Here is an 18,903-nt window from a genome sequence, read left to right on the forward strand (position 1 = left end):
ATTGTCTAAAGATTTATTTATTTATTTACTAGCGGCCGCCCGCGACTTCGTACGCGTGGATCCCGTTTTACCCCCTTCATCTATCTTACGCGGTTTAGATTTTTTCATACAAATGTTTTTTTCCGCTAACTCCCGTTCCCGTGGGAATTTTGCAATATCCTTTTGTAACTAAGCTTCAAGTTTACTAAGGTACCTGCATGCCAAATTTCAAGCGTCTAACTTAAGCGGTTTAGATTTTTCATACAAATGTTTTTTCCCGCTAACTCCCGTTCCCGTGGGAATTTTGCAATATCCTGTTGTAACTAAGCTTTAAGTTTACTAAGGTACCTGCATGCCGAATTTCAAGCGTCTAACTTAAGCGGTTCAGATTTTTCATACAAAACGATTTTCCCGCTAATTCCCATTCCCGTGGGAATTCCTAAGTATCCTATAACCTGCCCAGGAGTATGAAGAATAATTGTACCAAGTTTCGTTAAAATCCGTCGAGTAGTTTTTGTTTCTATAAGGAACATACAGACAGACAGACAGACAGACAGACAGACAGACAGACAGACAGACAGACAAAAATTTTACTGATTGCATTTTTGGCATCAGTATCGATCACTAATCACCCCCTGATAGTTATTTTGAAAATATATTTAATGTACAGAATTGACCTCTCTACAGATTTATTATAAGTATATAGATTTATATCTTAAATAATAATCGAGACACAAACAATAGATGATCAATGTTTTTTGGGATTAATCCAGAAAAAAATGCTCTTCATGATGTTATAAGAATTTTAATTTAAACAATCCTCTACATTCTTTAAACATTTGCTATTAAAAACTATTCGACTAAATGACAAACATTTTATCAAAGCAAACATTACATTCGCTCTTATAACTTTATTTTTTTGTCCGATTTGTTAGACCCGATTTTGTTTCATTTGTTCTGTGTACATCACTAAATTATCAGCTGGTTGCTGTCAAAAAGCAGTGCTACCAATATGACGCTGCGACAGTAACGAACAACTTCACGTCGGTCGAGCGCCACACACAACAATCGCAGCAGTATCGACAAACGTTCACAAAACGTTTAGACGTAAAAACTATAGTGTCACTTCTCTCCTTATTTTAGTAACTAGACCACACAAAATTTATATTTTTTCCGTTGTTTAGTTGTATAAGTGTTAAGTGTAATAGATAAAGTTTATATAATGCATAGTGCCGCAACCGTATACGCATCCTGAAGCAATTACGTAATGGGAATTATGCTAGAGAAGTTTAAAGTTTTGCCCTGAAATTCAACATGGCCGCTGACACAGGAATGGATACTTGTCCCAGTCCGGAAATCACGGACTCTAGAAAAAGACCGCTGGATGGCGACTCAGAGAATGGAGACGTCAAGAGATCACACTTCAGCTCCGGTAAGTGTGGCTCGCCTGGCGAGCACCTAAGCTTACGTGTTGTTTTACTTCATTGCGTACTTGGCAAGGCAGGCATAACATTGACATAGCGCGCTAGTGGTCGATCCAGCTATGTAGTTGGATTCTGACAAGATTCTTATCAGCGCACCGCTGTTATCAGCGTGACCTATTTACAGCGATAGCGAGGTCATTTTGTGCCGAAAATGCCGAAATGTTGTGTCAATTGTTCGGAATAGAACCGAGGAATGTTATAAATGTTTTGACACTGGTTTGAAGCAATAATTCCCCTTTATTACTAAAATTATATGAGTCCGCATAATCCCTCGTTCGATAAGTGTGCATGACAAACTGAATTATCAAAAGCAATTCGACACTGGTTGATAAGCGTCAACATCGAGCGTGCCGCTAGCTAGTCGTAATCTGTAATATTTATTTTATGCAATGTTAAAAGAGACTCGTTATTTTTTAGTGCAAGACTTGGTGACGGCCTTGCCACTGGCCAACGGCCATGGCAATATAACGTCTCATTTCGGTGAGTCGTCAGTCAACTCATTCGCTCCTCATTGGCTTTGTGGTTGTTGTGGCGCGTATGCCCGCGCATCCGCGCCGCCTGCCCGCGGACCGCCCGCGGCCCGGCCCTGAAGCTGCTAGCAGTTGCATAAGGAGTGGCTCCAGGCAATTATGTTGACTCCCAGCTGCAGTCAAAGTGGTTGCCGGACACTCCGTCGCGGCCGCTTCAGGGCCGGGGCGGGCCCGCGGCGCAGGCGGCTCGTCCACTGTCCATGCGCACAGTACATTGCCTCGATGTCGTGAGCCATGTCGTACTTAGCCTCACATCGACCCACTCATGGCTTAGTTGTTGCATCTTTGGTGTGACCATCACCTAATGTACAGTTTCGAACATAACTTGGTGTACCTTGCAATTTCTCTTCTTGAAATTTATTATTTCATATCTGAATGCTTTTATTTTGCTTTTTTATTTGAGAGTCATTCATTTACTAAACTAACAATTGGACGAGATTAACATTTTATTTGCCTAATATTTTCATTCTTTTGTCACACAAGTATTTAGGTGCATACCTAGATTGGCACACTCCCATTCCATATCAATGAATATCATAGTAAGAAAATAGTATTTTATTTATTGGTGTTTTCGATAAGCAATGTGAGTAGTGTTACAAAATGTGTTTGAAGGTTTAGCAGGCTATAGATCGAGCCGATGACAAGCAAGGTCATTGCCGGCCTTAGCTGCACTTCTGTGCTTGATGACTAAGAGCTCAATTCTTTGTTGGATAAGGTTGGTTATCAGTTGTCTGGTTTTGTAACACTCAAGGTTATTAGAGGCAATTTGTTTTGTTCAGAACATGAAGCCATTAATGGCAAGTGTATGTTCATTGCATAATGCTTTGACATTATTTCGCGTGGGATTTCCTTGCATTCTGTTTACTGCACTAAGAAACTGTTTATTTCTACCATAGAAAGAACACTAAACTTCTTTAAGAAGCCTTCAAGTGATTAGGTAAATGTGCGTAAATTGTTTAATATGAAGGGTAGTTGACAAACAGACAAACATAAGACATATTGTCTGTGACTAAATCTAGACGTGTAGGAGGGAAAATAATCTAGTACCGCCGCCAATTTGATCGCAGACGGTGATGATGAAATCAAGTCTCTACGCTACGCTCTTCTCACCATCCACTTGTCGAAACCGTCCCGTTAATAGGACGATCGAACTTTCATTTTTCCAAAATCAATACTTAACTAAATATTTCACAATTCGATGGCATGCTCTACTAAGGCTAAATGCTTTTTTTTAATCTGACGTATTATCACGATTTTCGTGACTAGCTAATGCTATTAGAAATTAAAAGTAAAAGTACCACGGTCATATTATATTCTCACTACCAGCGAATCTCAAGTTTCAGTTTCAATTCGTAAGAACACGTTTCAGTTGATAAGGGTAAGAAAACTACATCGGAAGCATCAGTGCGCTGCCGCTATGCCGCCCTGTAATGTAACTAAGTTTTCAACTGGGTCTTATGTCCCAGTGTAAATATTTGCCATCCAAGCACTCTTGCTGAGTGCATTTAGTTTCCGAGCTGAGGGCCACCAGGCCGCCCGCGACATTTCCTGTTTGCACTAATACACGGTGACGTAATGCTGATTGTTTCCAAATGTGAAGGATGAGGATGACGACAGGTTAGTTAGCGCTATCCTCGTGTTTTACATTGCTTAAAACACTTTCCAGGTGATTACTCCTTTGTTAGGACTATAATATCAAGTCTTACACATACAGTCTTTCATAAAATCCTTCGCTATGAGAGACGAAACGAGATGTACGTTTAAAAATACTTTTTGAATAATATCTTGCGTTCCTCTCATAACGATAAGTAATTTATACCTGCAAGCTTTTGTGGGTCGATGATTTTAATCAACTGGATTAACTTCCCGCTAACCCGTCGGGATTTAGCCGATGTTACCCGGGAACATCCAAGATAGCTGCTAGTGGTAGCACTGCGGCAATATTTCAGATAAATCTGCTAAATTGTTGAGGTTCCAGGATTTCGTCGCCAACGGAAACCGAGATAGGGTAGCTGGAAATTCAATTCTTGCACGGATATCCCTTCCCGTGTAATCTTTGGAGCCAGATAAATCTAACGGAAAAATATTCCAACTACATATTCCTATTTACATCATTTCTCAAACTACTCGATTTTCAGTTTAATCACCTCGAATTCTCGACAGATACATAATTTTAGTTCCGCATGGCAGAATCTTGGGTATCAGTAATACAATATCTTGTAATTCTTAATAGTGTACTAATAAATCGTCTTTTTAATTTTTTCGCATCCTCAAACTAAGAATTATGATTTTCTTGTCTATTTTATCCTCGCCGTGCCAGCAAGTAACTATGATTATTTTGTGTCGAAGTCCGCATAATTTGGGCCGATACGTTTGCGAACGGCTGATCAAACAAACCACGTTTAAAGCGTGGATTCAAAGTTATTGTTCGTTCTGCTGATATTTGGATTTTCATGCAAATTACTAGATATTTATTCGCTAAGTTTCACGTTCTCTATGATTCACTGATGATTAACAACGATTGGAGCTGTGAAACAGCGCATAATCCCAATTTATAATCACAGGATACTTAAAAGATTATTAAAGCCCACGGATATTAAAACATTTGCTTCAAGAAATTTAAGTGAAGATCCCATCGTTTAATTTCCTTCTTATTTCTCATCATAAAGTAGCGTGTATTAGCCAAAGCCATGAATTTACTCAAAAGAGCGTTTAAGTTTGCACCAGCTAATAGCAATAAGCTGAAATGTGTTCGCAAATTACAAAAATATGTTGCTTCAACAAGGACACCGCGCTGTGTCCTATCTATCTCGCTCGTATCATGCTTCGATAATATCGGCGATAGCAAAGCAAACTTATTACTAACTAATTTACTGATACTGCGGCTTCTTGTCGTGAGATAAGCCAGATAAATGTCCGGCGATAACTCGTATCTATATTATTCTGTCAATATCTAGTTGCCGTATCGACTGATAGCGGCACACAGATCGTACTCTAATGAGGGCTATCGTTTTAGCGCTCACCAGTTAGCGCCACTGTAGAAGTAAGGTCCTGTCACTTGCTAGTAGCACCAACGAAGACAGTGGCACCAACTTGTGAGCGCTAAAGTGGTAGGAGGACTATCGCATTTGCACTCATCAAGATGGCGCCACTGTAGAGTAAGGACCTGTCAATCGCCAGGGGTGCCAACTGTTAAGTATAAAAACGATAGCCCTCTTACAAACAGTAATTGAAACCTGTTCCTAACTAAACAATAATTACCTTAGACGGCAGTAGAAAGCGGTAGGGAGAAACCGTTTGTGAATAACTTATGTAATTTACTGATTATTGTCTTTTGTTCTTTGTAAGTTTGTAACCTTTGCTATTCCAAGTTGTATGCAATCGCTTCATTTGCTAATGTTTAGACGGAAACTTTGTTGGCCGATCTTATCTCTAGATGTCCTTGCTGATATTAATGAAAAAAAGAAAGAACAAAAATAATGTACTTCTTGAAAAAGAAAATATAATTCTTTCAGATTCTAATATCAATCTACGTTTTCTTCTCGCGTAAACCGTAGGAGTTTATACGTAATCAGCGCACCGCGTTCTTGAAACAAGCCTGAAGGCGTTCCGATATACGCGGCTTAATTAAACTTTGAAAAGTTAATGTATGTTAATTAGAGCGCCATTAATGGTGTAGGAAAGGCAAGTTAACGCCTGTGGTTTGTATAAATTTACTCTCGGGTTTCATTCAGAAACTTCTTTGAGGAGTTTGTAATTCGAATATCTTTAAATGGGCTGTGTTTAAGAATGTAGTGGAGAGTTTTTTCTCATGATTCCTGAATAAACCTTGCTACGTTCCTTTTGTTCTGTATAGAGCGAGAGTTAAGGCACTCACTCGCAAGCTTCTACCCGTATTTGTTCAAAATGCAAACTTTGTCTATAAACCTGCTAGTCATCCAACAATGTTCTAGGAAATTCCTAATATCAATCACAATGTCATCCAAGTACACTTTGATAACAATCAGTGCAATATCGTCAATGGGATTGTGACAATAGATGCGCGCCCGCACTCCGGCATCGTGATGAATGACAATTAACTGTTACGATTTGTTCTTGTATCTCTTTCTGTTATGTCACAAGACTTCCGTTGTATTCGTATCACTCTAACACATGTTCGCCTTCGTTGGTTAATAAATCATGCAGATATTTGTTTTGTCGCTCATGTGCGCGTTCTCAGCGCCGGATAAAAAATACGATCTAGACTTGAGCATGCACTTGTAGTTTCATTGACCCTCATTATTTTCAGACTTCTATTATCAGATCGTCGTTTTGTGTAAAATAAAATGTGCATGCTAGACGAAAATAAATGTTGGCATGATTAAATAACACGAAACACGATTTCAAAGAAAAAACTCTGATTCTTGTGAAGTTTAGATACAATACAACTTCGCCACACATTTATTCGGTTTTCTAGAAAGTCAAAAGCTATTGCATTGTTCCTTCCAAGACGATCTCCTGAAAAGCGAACAAGGAAGCTCTTGTATTTGTAATGGAGCTCAGGTTTACGATTATGGGCACCCTTTGTTTACTCCCAAAAAATTGTTTAAACACCTCAATAACAGGGAATACAGATGTAAATTCCCCATTACAGCTCAGTGTTTTCACCGTATCCCGCGCGCGTTGGGCACGTACAAAATAAATTAACCAGACATTGAATAGAGGCCTTAAAGCCAATATTATTGTTATCGTTTATTGAATTCCCAGTTATTGTGCCTGCGGTGTCTATTGTTGAGCAATCCAATTGGAATTTCGACGATTCAGACGTTTAAGAGGTATCCGTAAAACAAGACCAATGGGAAATTGGGATTTGTCGTTTCAGTGGGCTCAAACGCAGATGCTGCCCAAGTGGTACATTTTTCCTTTCATGATCTTGGTTATATTGTTTTACTAGCTTTCCGCCCGCGGCTTCGCCCGCGTGGATTTTTGTCTGTCACAGAAAAACTTTATCGCGCGCGTCCCTGTTTCAAAAACCGGGATAAAAACTATCCTATGTTCTTTCCCGGGACTCAAACTATCTCTATGCCAAATTTCATCAAAATCGGTTGCGAGGTTTAAGCGGGAAAGCGTAACAGACAGACAGACAGACAGACAGAGTTACTTTCGCATTTATAATATTAGTTGGGATACATAAGTCAAATAATGGTGAATCTATACGGATACCAAAATTACCACCGCGTATGAAACCCAGTATTATTTTTGTCAGCACGTTTATACCATTCGTTACAACAAATTAAGATCATTATGGCAAAACCGTGACGCGTCCTATCGAAAGTCTAGTAATAATAACTGTATGTAATGGCGCTGTTTGAATGCGGCGCGCGAGTGGGTGATGGCATACTTTCGTTTTTTAACCATCGGACACTGCGCACGTTACGAAACTAGTTTCGTCATCTCTGATTGTCTATCTCTTTTAATATGACGATATGAGAGTTTTTCAAAACGCAGCATTTCGAGAAAGATTTATCTGAAGCTCCTGCCATATACAGTTGGAAACTTTGTATGTTCGGTTTTAATGAGCATTACATGACGGTTCCGGTGTCTTTTTTGTGCAAGTTTTTACTTGAGGATTTATTCAATTCCGATTCATTCATTGCTATTTTGACACGAACACGTTTAGGCCTTGAGTAAAGCAGAATTGGTTATGTCGATTATTGCGTCCATTAACTGAGATAAAGTACTTAAGATGGTTTAAAAGACCAGCCATGTCGACGTTTCCTCGTATACAAACGGTAATCTCATCACAATGATGCTAATATCGAAAATAAATGAACGAGGCTGGACTGCTAATGAAATATTGGTGATAGAGCCGACTGTACATTGTGACAAATGAAAAAACGAAACATTAACTCCAGTAATTAGTGTGTAAATTAACATTTGAATTCACTTGAAACTAGAACGACACCTTGTTTGAACTCGATTCGATGGTAGCGCATTTATAAATTGCTAACTAGATGACGCAATCAAACAATAAAGTTAATTAGTAGACGGCGAAAATTTGTGTGATGTAATGTAATTGCTTTTGGGGAAGCCAATACACCAAAGGCACAATCATGAACCAATCAAACCCAGATGAAATTAAACGAAAACATAGAGGTCGGTCCTTGGAGACGACCGACTGTAGCCAACTACTCGTTTCACTCAAATATTGTAAATTTTACGGGCCACGTTCGTCGAAATGATGCTTTGAATATAAAGCATTCTGCGATGCACAAAAATGCTAGTTTCCAACCTCAGATGCGCGGTGTATGAACAATGACATAGCTTCATGTCTGAAATCAAAAGACAAATATGAAAATGTTTGTTCCTCCCTCAACAATGAAATCGGTTTGCTAAAACATTTCGTTGCTTTATCGCGATTGCATGTGCTAACGGATATTGCGTTCAAATATATCACCCTGCAACAGCTTGTTAATAAAACCGAATAAAATATATTCGGGTGCCGTTCCTAACGCCGCGTCGCGGCGACCGTACCTAGTACCGAACTACCGAGTGGTTGAAATGCGCGAACATCTGTTTCGGAACAATAAATCCGGAATAAACTTTTAGTTCGCTGGTTCACCACATTTCCTAGCCCAAAACTGCTTTCAGACAGTTGGCTCTATTTCGTTTCTAAATTATCCTATCTTGAGAGTATTTAAAGTTGTGAGTGAATTACCGAAAGCTGTCGAACAAAATGTCTGTCTGTTAATGAAAGCGAGAGATTTCGATGTATCCTGCTTATTTTGCCAGCTTTCGAGAGAGATCGATATTTTGAAATCCTTTTCCGGAGTGCGGTTCCGGGATATATCAACGGAGCTTCCTTGCGCGACTTCACATAGATGCAGTGTGGTGGAAAATGCGCTGGAGCGAATAATAAAACACAGCTGCATCCAGATCTATAAACATAGGCGTCCGTTCCCGATTGCTTCTCCGCCATTAGCCCTGTAAAGACGAAGCCTTATTGCGGGATCGTTTGTCATCATTTCCTATGATTTACTAGGCAGCATCTTTTCCAACTTCATTTATTTTGGCTTGTCTAGAGCCATTAATCACTAAGCTTCTGATTACAAAATAAAAAAGATATTGTTGATTCAACTTTGCATCACTCACCTTTGACATTCAGTGCATAAGCCATATAGAAACAGTATTCTGGCTTAGTGCAATAGTTCGCGTGAGCATTATTGCGATTGTCTGAACCCAGGTAGTGCCACCACGGGCCTAGCGCCGGCCTATAAATTCTCGGAGTCCCGATTTTGCCGATTTATCGCATGAGATGTATGGTCCAATGCTTCAGTGATATTAACCCTTAATTAGGCGCATGGGGTCAAGGCCACTCCAAATTTAAAAAAAAATGTTTTACAGTGATTTTAGCGCGCTCGCGCTCTTTCTAGCTTCCTCACTCCCCGCGGGGTACGCAAATTAGTCGCGTCCAAAGCATCAATGCGCGCGCATGTATCGCTGCTGTCTAGAGCGCTGACCCCATGCGACCAGTTACGTTACATTTTTTGGAGGGGGTAAGTTTTAACTATTATGTTTTCTTTTAGTTTATATAAGTATGTTGTTAATTATTTTTGTATGTTTGTATGTATTTATATTCTACGTAATTGTTTTATGTGATTTTGAGTTTACTTTGATTCTTTTTCCTTTTTTTTTTCAGTTTATTACCGATTTGAAATGTCTAACGAAAGACAAATATTGCAGTGGCTGGAAGAAGTGTCCAGTGAAGAGCAAGATGTAGCTGGTTCGGATTCGGAAGACGAAACGGTAAATGATGCTGCTATTGATAGTGCTCATGATTCAGAAAGCGAAATTGAAGAGTCCGAAGATATTCAAGACATACCTGAACCATCGGAAGGTAACTTTTTTTTTATCTCGACATACTCAGAGAAATGGCGCGAAAGTGAAATGGTCTAAAGTACCACCATCAAACGCAGTAAGGACCCGAGCACAAAATATTATTCTTCACTTACCAGGAATCAAAGAGTATGCAAAGAACGCCAAATCTCCCCTTGAATGCTTTCAATTGTTCTTTGACAGTGTGGTTATTGAACTTTTGGTCACAAATACCAATTTGTATATAGATAAAATAAAGGAAAAGTTCGGAAGAGATCGTGACAACAAAGAAACGCCTCCGTGAAGTTCATGATGTGGACGAGACGGTCCAACAATCGACAGCTAAGCGCGGGCGCTGTTCATCATGTCCTAGGAAGAACGACAAAAAACTGCCAACAAAATACTTCAAATGTCATAAATTTATTTGTCAGCAGCACTCGAGAGTTACTGTGTCGGATGCAGAACAGAAGACTCCGCTGATGAGACTGATTAGTTATTATTTTTTAAGTTGATCTCGTCCATGCCAAAAAAAATAGTTTTGAGAGAAAGGTTATATTTTTTAATTTTTTTAATAGATATAATGTTTCAGTTATGTTTTTGTTTCTTAAAGTTAATTATATTAAAGAACTTTATTAATTACTATAAAATTCATTTCATTTTATTTCTTTTTGACACTCCTTTCCCAATATTTGTTTGGGGTCACTCAAGACTCCATGCGCCTAATTGTGTGATTTTTTTAATGCGCCTAGGTAAGGGTTAACGGCCGATCATTTTGGGGACCGTCCGATATATCTGGGTCACGAAATTGTCTTGCTCTGCCTAATCTTTACGGCCTCTTAATATCGTCGAAATAAAGACTAGCTCTCAAGTGACTGATTACATATCGAGTACCGACAGCTGATTTCGAAACATGGATTGTTTTTATTTTCAGTTCATTAATGGTTTACAAATAAAGTTACTTTCAAAAAATACTTCAACTCTATCTCGAAGAAGTGTACTACAGAAATTCTTAAAATAGATTGAGTAAATATCGAAGCCCTAACTTTGAAACGTGTCCTAAAACGTTGTGGATGTTGCAAGCGCAGTAAATCATAATTAAGCGTGACGTCATGCCTATTTGCATTGGTCACGGCCACATAACTTTTAGCTTACAATATCGACGTTTTTCTAGACACCTATCTACAAGGAATATACAGAAAGCAATACCTGCTATATATAGACAATACACTTGCGAAGTTGCGAGTACAAATCCATATAATAACGCGAGTTTTATTAAAAGCGAAAATCTGCTTTTCCTTCGACAATCCATAGACAGAATCCCCTATGGGTAGTCCTTAAAATAAACCTAATTTCATACCGGGATAAACGGTCCCTCTTTACCTGAAGGGTAACAAAACTTTTCGTTACTTTTTATTCGAGCAGTTCGCATTTTCCCTGACTCCCGCATCGCTTAGATAAGTTATTGGTTCCGCACATTTGACTCGCTGTCAACTTGTTTGTTTGCTTCGGTTGCGTAGGCTCGCTCATTGTTTTTAGGGTTAATATAATGTGTAGTAAAGCCCGGTCTTTATTTTGTCAAAACGGTTCCACGAAAACCGTGGCTCGAGAGAGACTGCTCGTAAACTTGCCAAATCTAGATAATTTATCAACGTCTATCCCCAGCATTTTGTGCAAAACTTTATTACGCAGATTAAGAACTTCAAGAGATACAATTTAAGCCGGTGAGTGAGAGGATTTAACGTCGGTCTTGATGTTTGTCGACTTTTAATCGTAGGCACCGAACAATAAAAGTACATTACGAGCACGCGGCTGCAAATGACATGTTAACGTGAACTGTAACGACATGTGGAAGCTTTGATGGCTTCAGATATTCATTCAAAGGCCGCAGATTACACTCACCGTGCGCACTCTTTGTGAGGATTTTAAATGTAAAAGTTGAAAGTATAATTTTAATGTTTTCAATGCTTTTCAGTACAATCTCGCTATTTTCTTTTTCAAAATATGCTCTGTTACTATGAATTTCACAAAAGGGAAAGATAAAAAGCTCTACGATGCGTCAGTTTCTGTCTCTTTTTATATCCACGAGGGAATACACTCGCAGTTGAAAATAAAATGCTGCAAGATCATTAATAAAAAAATACTTACGTACCGGTTTGCCTGGCAATAAAAATTATAAAGAAAGAAAGAAAGAAAATTGTTTATTTGGTTCAAACATAGTAATGTTACACAATTTGGTTAATAATTATAGATAAATTGTTGAACCAAAATGGCTCCTACTCAGCTTGTATCATATTCCGTAAAGAACATGATGCTGGTATCGTTTAATTATTGATAATTTGTCGCTGTTAATTAATTGAACTCGCACGCAGCGACTGCGGTCGAAATGCGCACGCCTAGTTAACCAATTTTCGCAAATTCTCAATTAATTTGACCCACCCAATTAGTGGAACGTGTAGGCCAAATATTGTTGCTGCAATTTGGACCCAAGTCCTGACACAGCGTCGGATGTCGTATGGCGCTTTCCAGTTTCCATTCGCTAAACAACTGATAGTATGCGAGTAGCGATGCCTAAAGTGCATCACCAATTTATTAGAATGAGAATATCGATTGCTGTGTGTGAATATCTATTCTTCTTATGAAGGATTAATACAAACGAAAACAGCACTGAATTAAAAACCATAAGTGGTGAACAACCCAAAATTACTATTTCTTTTTATTTCAGTTTGTAAAAATACATAAATGAATTTAATTACTCAAGTCTACTATGCAGAGAAAGTACTGCCCGCTATGAAAAATCACATATTACAGCTCGCTAGTTTTACGAAAACTTTTACGAAATTAAATTGCCTGTCTGTTTTAATATTTTTTTCTCGCAGACTTTTAATATTTCTCTAAAACTTTTCGTCAAGTTTCATTACATACGCTTTGAAGAGTTGAAACTCAATTTTAGAGCTGCGAATGACGTAGCGTCCTTGGGGAGCATCCCATGTGAAAATAGGTTATTACAGTAATTTTTCTGTCCCAAATACATACAATTTATTGAAGTTAAACGAAGCGTAATGTATGCTCTCAAATAACTTGTTTGTGTAAATGAGGTCATGTAATAGTGTCATATTATGATGTAGGCTACAGTAACTCTAGTTATTTTACAAAGAGCCTTCTGAAATATTTATTTTGATATCGGTTTCTCTCACGAAGTAAAAAAGTTTTTCTTCAAACCGTTTGCTGGTCATTTCAAATTCATAACTTCTTTTTGTTTTAGGCGAAAGTTCATTGTTGTTCTTAGTACAGCGTTGTCTCCAGTCGATGTATTATTACTTTTGTTTGTTGTTTCAAGTTTTGTACAGTTGTAAATGTCGAGGCGGGTGGTAGAAACGGCAATATTTTCTAGCGAGGAGATGTTAGGTACAAGGAAAAATCACAAGTGGTGGTGACACAGTTATAACCGAATGCAGCACACGGCTCGTTCCATTTCCCTAGACATGTTACGCATTCCCACGTCGTGTCTACACTGACAGCCCTTCCGCCGGGGGCCCGGGGCCCACCCCCAGGGCGCCCCCACCGCCTGAAAGCCATTGTTCTACTAATGCCGTCTTGAGATTTTCTGCCTAGCTATTATTTCCGAGGCCTTAATTTCAACAACCTAGTTTCTGAAAGAAATGGCCCATTCAATTCGGTTCTGAAAGAACTGATCGCATGTTTTCAAAGTTTGAATGAATGGACTTGAAACAATACTGGTATATTATGTTTGCTCCTTTTTGAATGCAGCTTTGTTTACATAAGATTGTTTCCAACTGTTATTGTAATTGCGAAGTATTAAAAAAATAAATGAATTTCTAAAATGATAAATGCAGATTATTTGGGATACTTTTTTATGGAGTGGGTGAAAAACCTGTAGGGGGGAATAGACGAGACGTGAATCAGAGTTCATTTGAAATAGGGGCGTGCCTATTTTTCATTATCGCTAATGCTCCATATTCCTTTGGAAATAATCATGTCGATATTGACTCGCTTTACCATTTTATGTATGAAGTTGTGATCCAATCGACGCAATTCCACCATGTTCTCATTTCGTCGGCATACCATTATGGTGATTGAAGCCGTGAAATCAATTGCAAATAAAAGTATATTGTTCGAGTCACGCAAGGTCGCGGGTGCTATGTGCTATACCTAGGTGGTCGTCAACAGCACTCGATTCTTCCGATTTACCCGCGATATTGATTCAATTTGAATCGATTTCATAAGCGGACGGATGACGAGTAAGTTCGTGCATTAAACATGAGCACGGCTATCGGCATTTCGTCATGGCCGCACTTTTAGATAGCCAGTAGGGCATCTCTGATTTAGCTAGAAAAAAAAACACGGAATACTTCATGTTTATACATAACAGGTTTTACTTTACTTTCACAGTCCAGTAATTAGATGTAACAGTATACTGGCTTTGATTTGTTTGATTTATTTGATTGATACTCTACTATTACTTTTTCTACTACTACTCTATTTCTATAACTTATCTTTTTTATTTCAAGTTATAAAATGTAATATCAATAGAGGAGACCAATTTGAAAGTAAATTGATATGCGATTTGGCGTAATGCGACCGTATCCCAATCAATATCGTTTGTTCGTTCGTTCGTTTCAGCCAAATGACGTCCACTGCTGGACAAAGGCCTCCTCCAAGGTTTCCCAATCAATATAGTTACATCTATATTGGGTTACGTACTCCTGGGGCGTTGGACGGTACACCGTAAACGGTGAATATCGCGCAGTCATCTCTTGTCAAAATCAGGCCGCCTCGGCAGTTTCGCTCACGTAAGCGTTTGTTTACCGTTCCCGTCTCCAAAAGCCTAACATTTGGCCGTCCTAGCGAGCCGAAAGCGACGATAACCCGCAACCCGATGTGACGAGCGATCGCCTCCGTGAACCGGGATTTATTTATTTTATAGTTTATTCATGATACATGCGAATCCGGCATAAATAAAACACAGAGAGTCAAGCAAATCTAGATCTTGTCCGTTAATATATTTTAATATAGTCTTGCCAGTATTTCAGGAAGTTTTAAGAGACAGATGGAACAGAGTTTATTGAATTTGGTTAACGAAAAGGTAGATTGACTGCTATATTAGCTAGGGGTTTAGGTATTTCAGTAAATGGTCTTAGCGGAACTGTCCTTTAGCTTGATTGGACTATCGCATAACTGTCGCGTATCGGAAAACTGTAACATATCCATTAAATGAACACTATATTTTGTGAATAAAAGTCATCCCTTCGCTTATGTATACTGGCAAACGTCCACAAAGCCCAGTGTTTTGCCGCAAAATTTGCGTAGGTACTTTGTGACATCCGAGCATTTGGCCGTCTACCGGCGATAACCCGCGGAGTGACGTGACGGGCTATCGGCTCACGCGTGATTTATTATAACGCGTGAATAAACGAATCGGGACGCGAATAGCTCATTCAGTAAATTACGGATAATCTGGAGACTGCAAACAAAATCGGGCCCAGTGAACTACCCTAATTGGCTATCTATTTCAATTCAAGATTCTAAATCGAATTTAACACATCGAAAAATATGCTAATGACTAATTGACGATACGTGAGGAACATTTTGGGCGTTTAAAATCCATCCATGTCTTAATCCTTTGGCACACAGCTGCCTGACTGTGCTATAAATTGAACGCGGTGTTAAATTCTCATACAAATTGACAGCTCTACAGCCCGACACCGTCGGTGGTGCATGTAGCGAGCGTAGCCAGGCGCGAGGCGATGATTGTTGTGTTGGAGTCACACCAGCCAGCAGCTTAATAGGCTACGCTAAAAATATAATGAATAAAGGAAGTAACTAAAATAAAAATCATAACTTCTTCATCATAATTATTTTATTGCATCACATACACTCAGCGGCACGGAATTTGGCCCAAGCCTAAACAACCAGATATGAGGCCAAATAGGTGTTGTATACCTTAGTTTCGTGTGAAATGTTAACAGAACATTTGTTTTTGTTAATTTAAGAGGCTAGATTAATAAAAAAATGCGTCTGTTTAACTTTTTTGACTCTAGAAACGCATTTCGTTGTTGGAGCGTAATGAGTAGGTACGGGTAAGTTTAAATTCGATATTAAATGTTGTAAGGGTTTGGCGTTTTGTTTTTTGTTTTTAAATTAATCTTATGGTAATTCTCGTTTCCATAATTTGAGAATAATGTCCATTATTTCAGCTCAAGTTGCTCAAATAGTGCTGCTTAGAAGTCAAGGGCGTATACAGCGGGAGATGGCTGAAACTTTCAATTTATGGCGATACACGTTAAAAAGGCATGACCATACCGCCTTTTACACAAGAAGACCAAAAAGTGGGGAATTAAGGTGTAAATCAGCGCGCGATGACCCGATTATCGTGCTTGCAATATCAAGAAATCGGGTTCTCACTACGTTTGAGATACGCCAGCGTTTACAAACAACAAGCCTAGTGAATGTCAGTGAGTACACAATAAGAAGAAGGATGGAGGATCATAACCTGCATACTCGAAGACCAGCTCGAGGACCAGAACTTCTCCGATACCTTCGCGAAGTGTGACTTACGTTTTCTAGAGAACATGCAAATTGTACGTTAGACTAATAGAGTAAACTCTTTATGAAAACTGTCTGTTTGCGTAGTAACTCTTCTCCGCACCTTCTCTATACACTTCCACGGTCGTCTGGAGCTCTTAAGGTCACTCTGCAATCTTCGATCCATAGAACTTTACTCCATTAGCCTTGCGCCCAATTTGCATGTTCTCTAGAAAACGTAAGTCGCACTTCGCGGAGGTATCGGAGAAGTTCTGGTCCTCGAGCTGGTCTTCGAGTATGCAGGTTATGATCCTCCATCCTTCTTCTTATTGTGTGCTCACTAACATTCACTGGGCTTGCTGTTTGTAAACGCTGGCGTATCTCAAACGTAGTGAGAACCCGATTTCTTGATATTGCAAGCACGATTATCGGGTCATCGCGAGCTGATTTACTCCTTAATTCCCCACTTCTTGGTCTTCTTGTGTAAAAGGCGATCTGGTCATGCCTTTTTAACGTGTATCTTAAATTTGTACGCTATAAATTCAAAGTTTCAGCCATCTCCCGCTGCATACACCCTTGACTTCTAAGCAACACTATTTGAGCAACTTGAGCTGAAGTAATGGACATTATTCTCAAATTATGGAAACGAGAATAACCCTAAGATTAATTTAGAAACAAAAAACAAAACGCCAAACCCTTACAACATTTAATATCGAATTTAAACTTACCCGTACTCTTTACGCTCCAACAACGAAATGCGTTTCTAGAGTCAAAAAAGTTAAACAGACGCATGTTTTTATTAATCTAGCCTCTTAAATTAACAAAAACAAATGTTCTGTTAACATGTCACACGAAACTTAGGTATACAACACCTATTTGGCCTCATATCTGGTTGTTTAGGCTTGGGCCAAATTCCGTGCCGCTGAGTGTATATTTTCAATATGTATGTATGTAATAACTGATAAGGTTATCTTAATCCGGTATCCCAGTGTTATGTAAATCTGTCATTTACCTCATTAAACCGTCAATTTTAATAACCACTACGTGCAAGCATTTGTGGTAATGGGTTTATCTATTGATGTCCAAATTGTCGTACATTATCGGTATGTCTGAAATTGAGACAAGCTTATCCCCGTGACCCGGCTGCCCGGGCGACGAGGATCGACGGTGATTGATTGGTTCGCCCTGGTAACGGTCATAACCGCAGCCATGGTATATTATGGTGCCATAGATATCGACGCGCGTTAACGTAATAGACCAGTAATTACACTGTTGAAACCATAGCTATAGAAAGTAGTTGAAATTCTGCGGATAGTAGATGTCATGTTGGTATATTTAACACCTTTCGTGTTAGTTTATAAGCTCAAAGAACTGAATTCATAAATTAAAGTTTCCAAAAAAATACAGTCAATAACATTTTCAGCTTGGAGCTTGAAATTGTAAACATCAAAACTCAGGTTGTTGCTTCACAACTCTTGTGTAAAGGAACGCCTGAATAGGGCAACATTAAGCTTCCCAAGTATGCACAATCCCCCTTTATAAACTTATAAGACGTGACAGTCACGGAACACCCTCTGGTATTTAAGGATCTCTCGCAACGTGAACAGATGGCGAGCCAACCCTTTGCGGCGGGTCCGTGGCCGAGTCCCCCAGTTTTCGACGCACCCGTGGTCGACGCCCCCGGTCAGTTAAATTCGATTTTAAGCAATTTTTAATCAAATGTACAGTCAGGCACAAAAATGTTTATAAACGAATAAATATTTATTAGGCCAGTAGAATTAAACACAAAAATGAATCTAATGAAATGAAAATAATTCCTACAAAAGTTTTTTGTTTCTTACTACTGCTGGTTTTGGGTTAAAATTTTGCTCCCATATTGCATAAATAGCGTCAAACATGCATAGTTTAGTATAATTATTAGCTTGTAAAACTTTTTTCGTTGACTGTACTTAGTGCAAAAGCCGAAAAAAATATGATATTAAATTTATTTAAATCGGGGGCGTCGACCACGGGTGCGTCAAATACTGGGGGACTCGGCCACGGACCCTTTGCGGCGTGATGAGCGAATGGATCGTGCGTGATTGATCGACAATCCGGCTTACGAGCTAAGTAATAACCTTATAATATCCTGCGTTCCTAATATTCTGTCCCTAAGGAACCCGAAAATATTATCTAGAGGATTTAGGCCGCCAGAAATATGTTCTTAGTATTATCATAAAATATAGTTAGGAAGCGAAACTGCAAATGACTGATTGATTGATTATCTAGCACCCTCATCACTGTCAAAATTCAGTATACTACTACCCACATATCTAATCTAATCTCAAACTTATGAAAGCTGAACGAAAATAGAAGCACTTTAGCAAAGGAACGCTGATTATGATGACGTGCGTGTCAAAATACTTTGATGTGTGCTTGCGCAATAGTAAACATGAAAATCAGACTAATGAAACTCAGTATAGAGATACACATAAGAAATTAAGAGCAAAAGTAAAACAGTATGATATCAATTC

The 18,903-nt window shown here is 38.9% G+C and overlaps 1 protein-coding gene across 4 annotated transcripts in view; it reads left to right on the top strand.

Moving 5' to 3' along the window:
* The first annotated feature begins 1,009 nt into the window (after positions 1-1,009).
* The window catches only part of pasilla (RNA-binding protein Nova-1-like protein passilla), a 94,964-nt gene continuing 77,070 nt past the window's right edge, over positions 1,010-18,903 (top strand). For 2 of the 4 annotated variants that reach the window (XM_028316046.1, XM_028316049.1), the window contains exons 1-2: positions 1,011-1,411; positions 1,881-1,943. In XM_028316046.1, the coding sequence (XP_028171847.1) occupies positions 1,294-1,411; positions 1,881-1,943 (181 nt within the window). In that variant the 5' untranslated portion in view covers positions 1,011-1,293. Of the gene's footprint in view, positions 1,412-1,880; positions 1,944-18,903 lie in introns of all 4 variants that reach the window. The other 2 variants (XM_028316047.1, XM_028316048.1) reach the window with 2 other exon arrangements.

Source organism: Ostrinia furnacalis, unplaced genomic scaffold, assembly GCF_004193835.3.
Source record: "Ostrinia furnacalis isolate ACB-3 unplaced genomic scaffold, ASM419383v2 OfSCF5405, whole genome shotgun sequence".
In the NCBI taxonomy this organism is placed as follows: domain Eukaryota; kingdom Metazoa; phylum Arthropoda; class Insecta; order Lepidoptera; family Crambidae; genus Ostrinia; species Ostrinia furnacalis.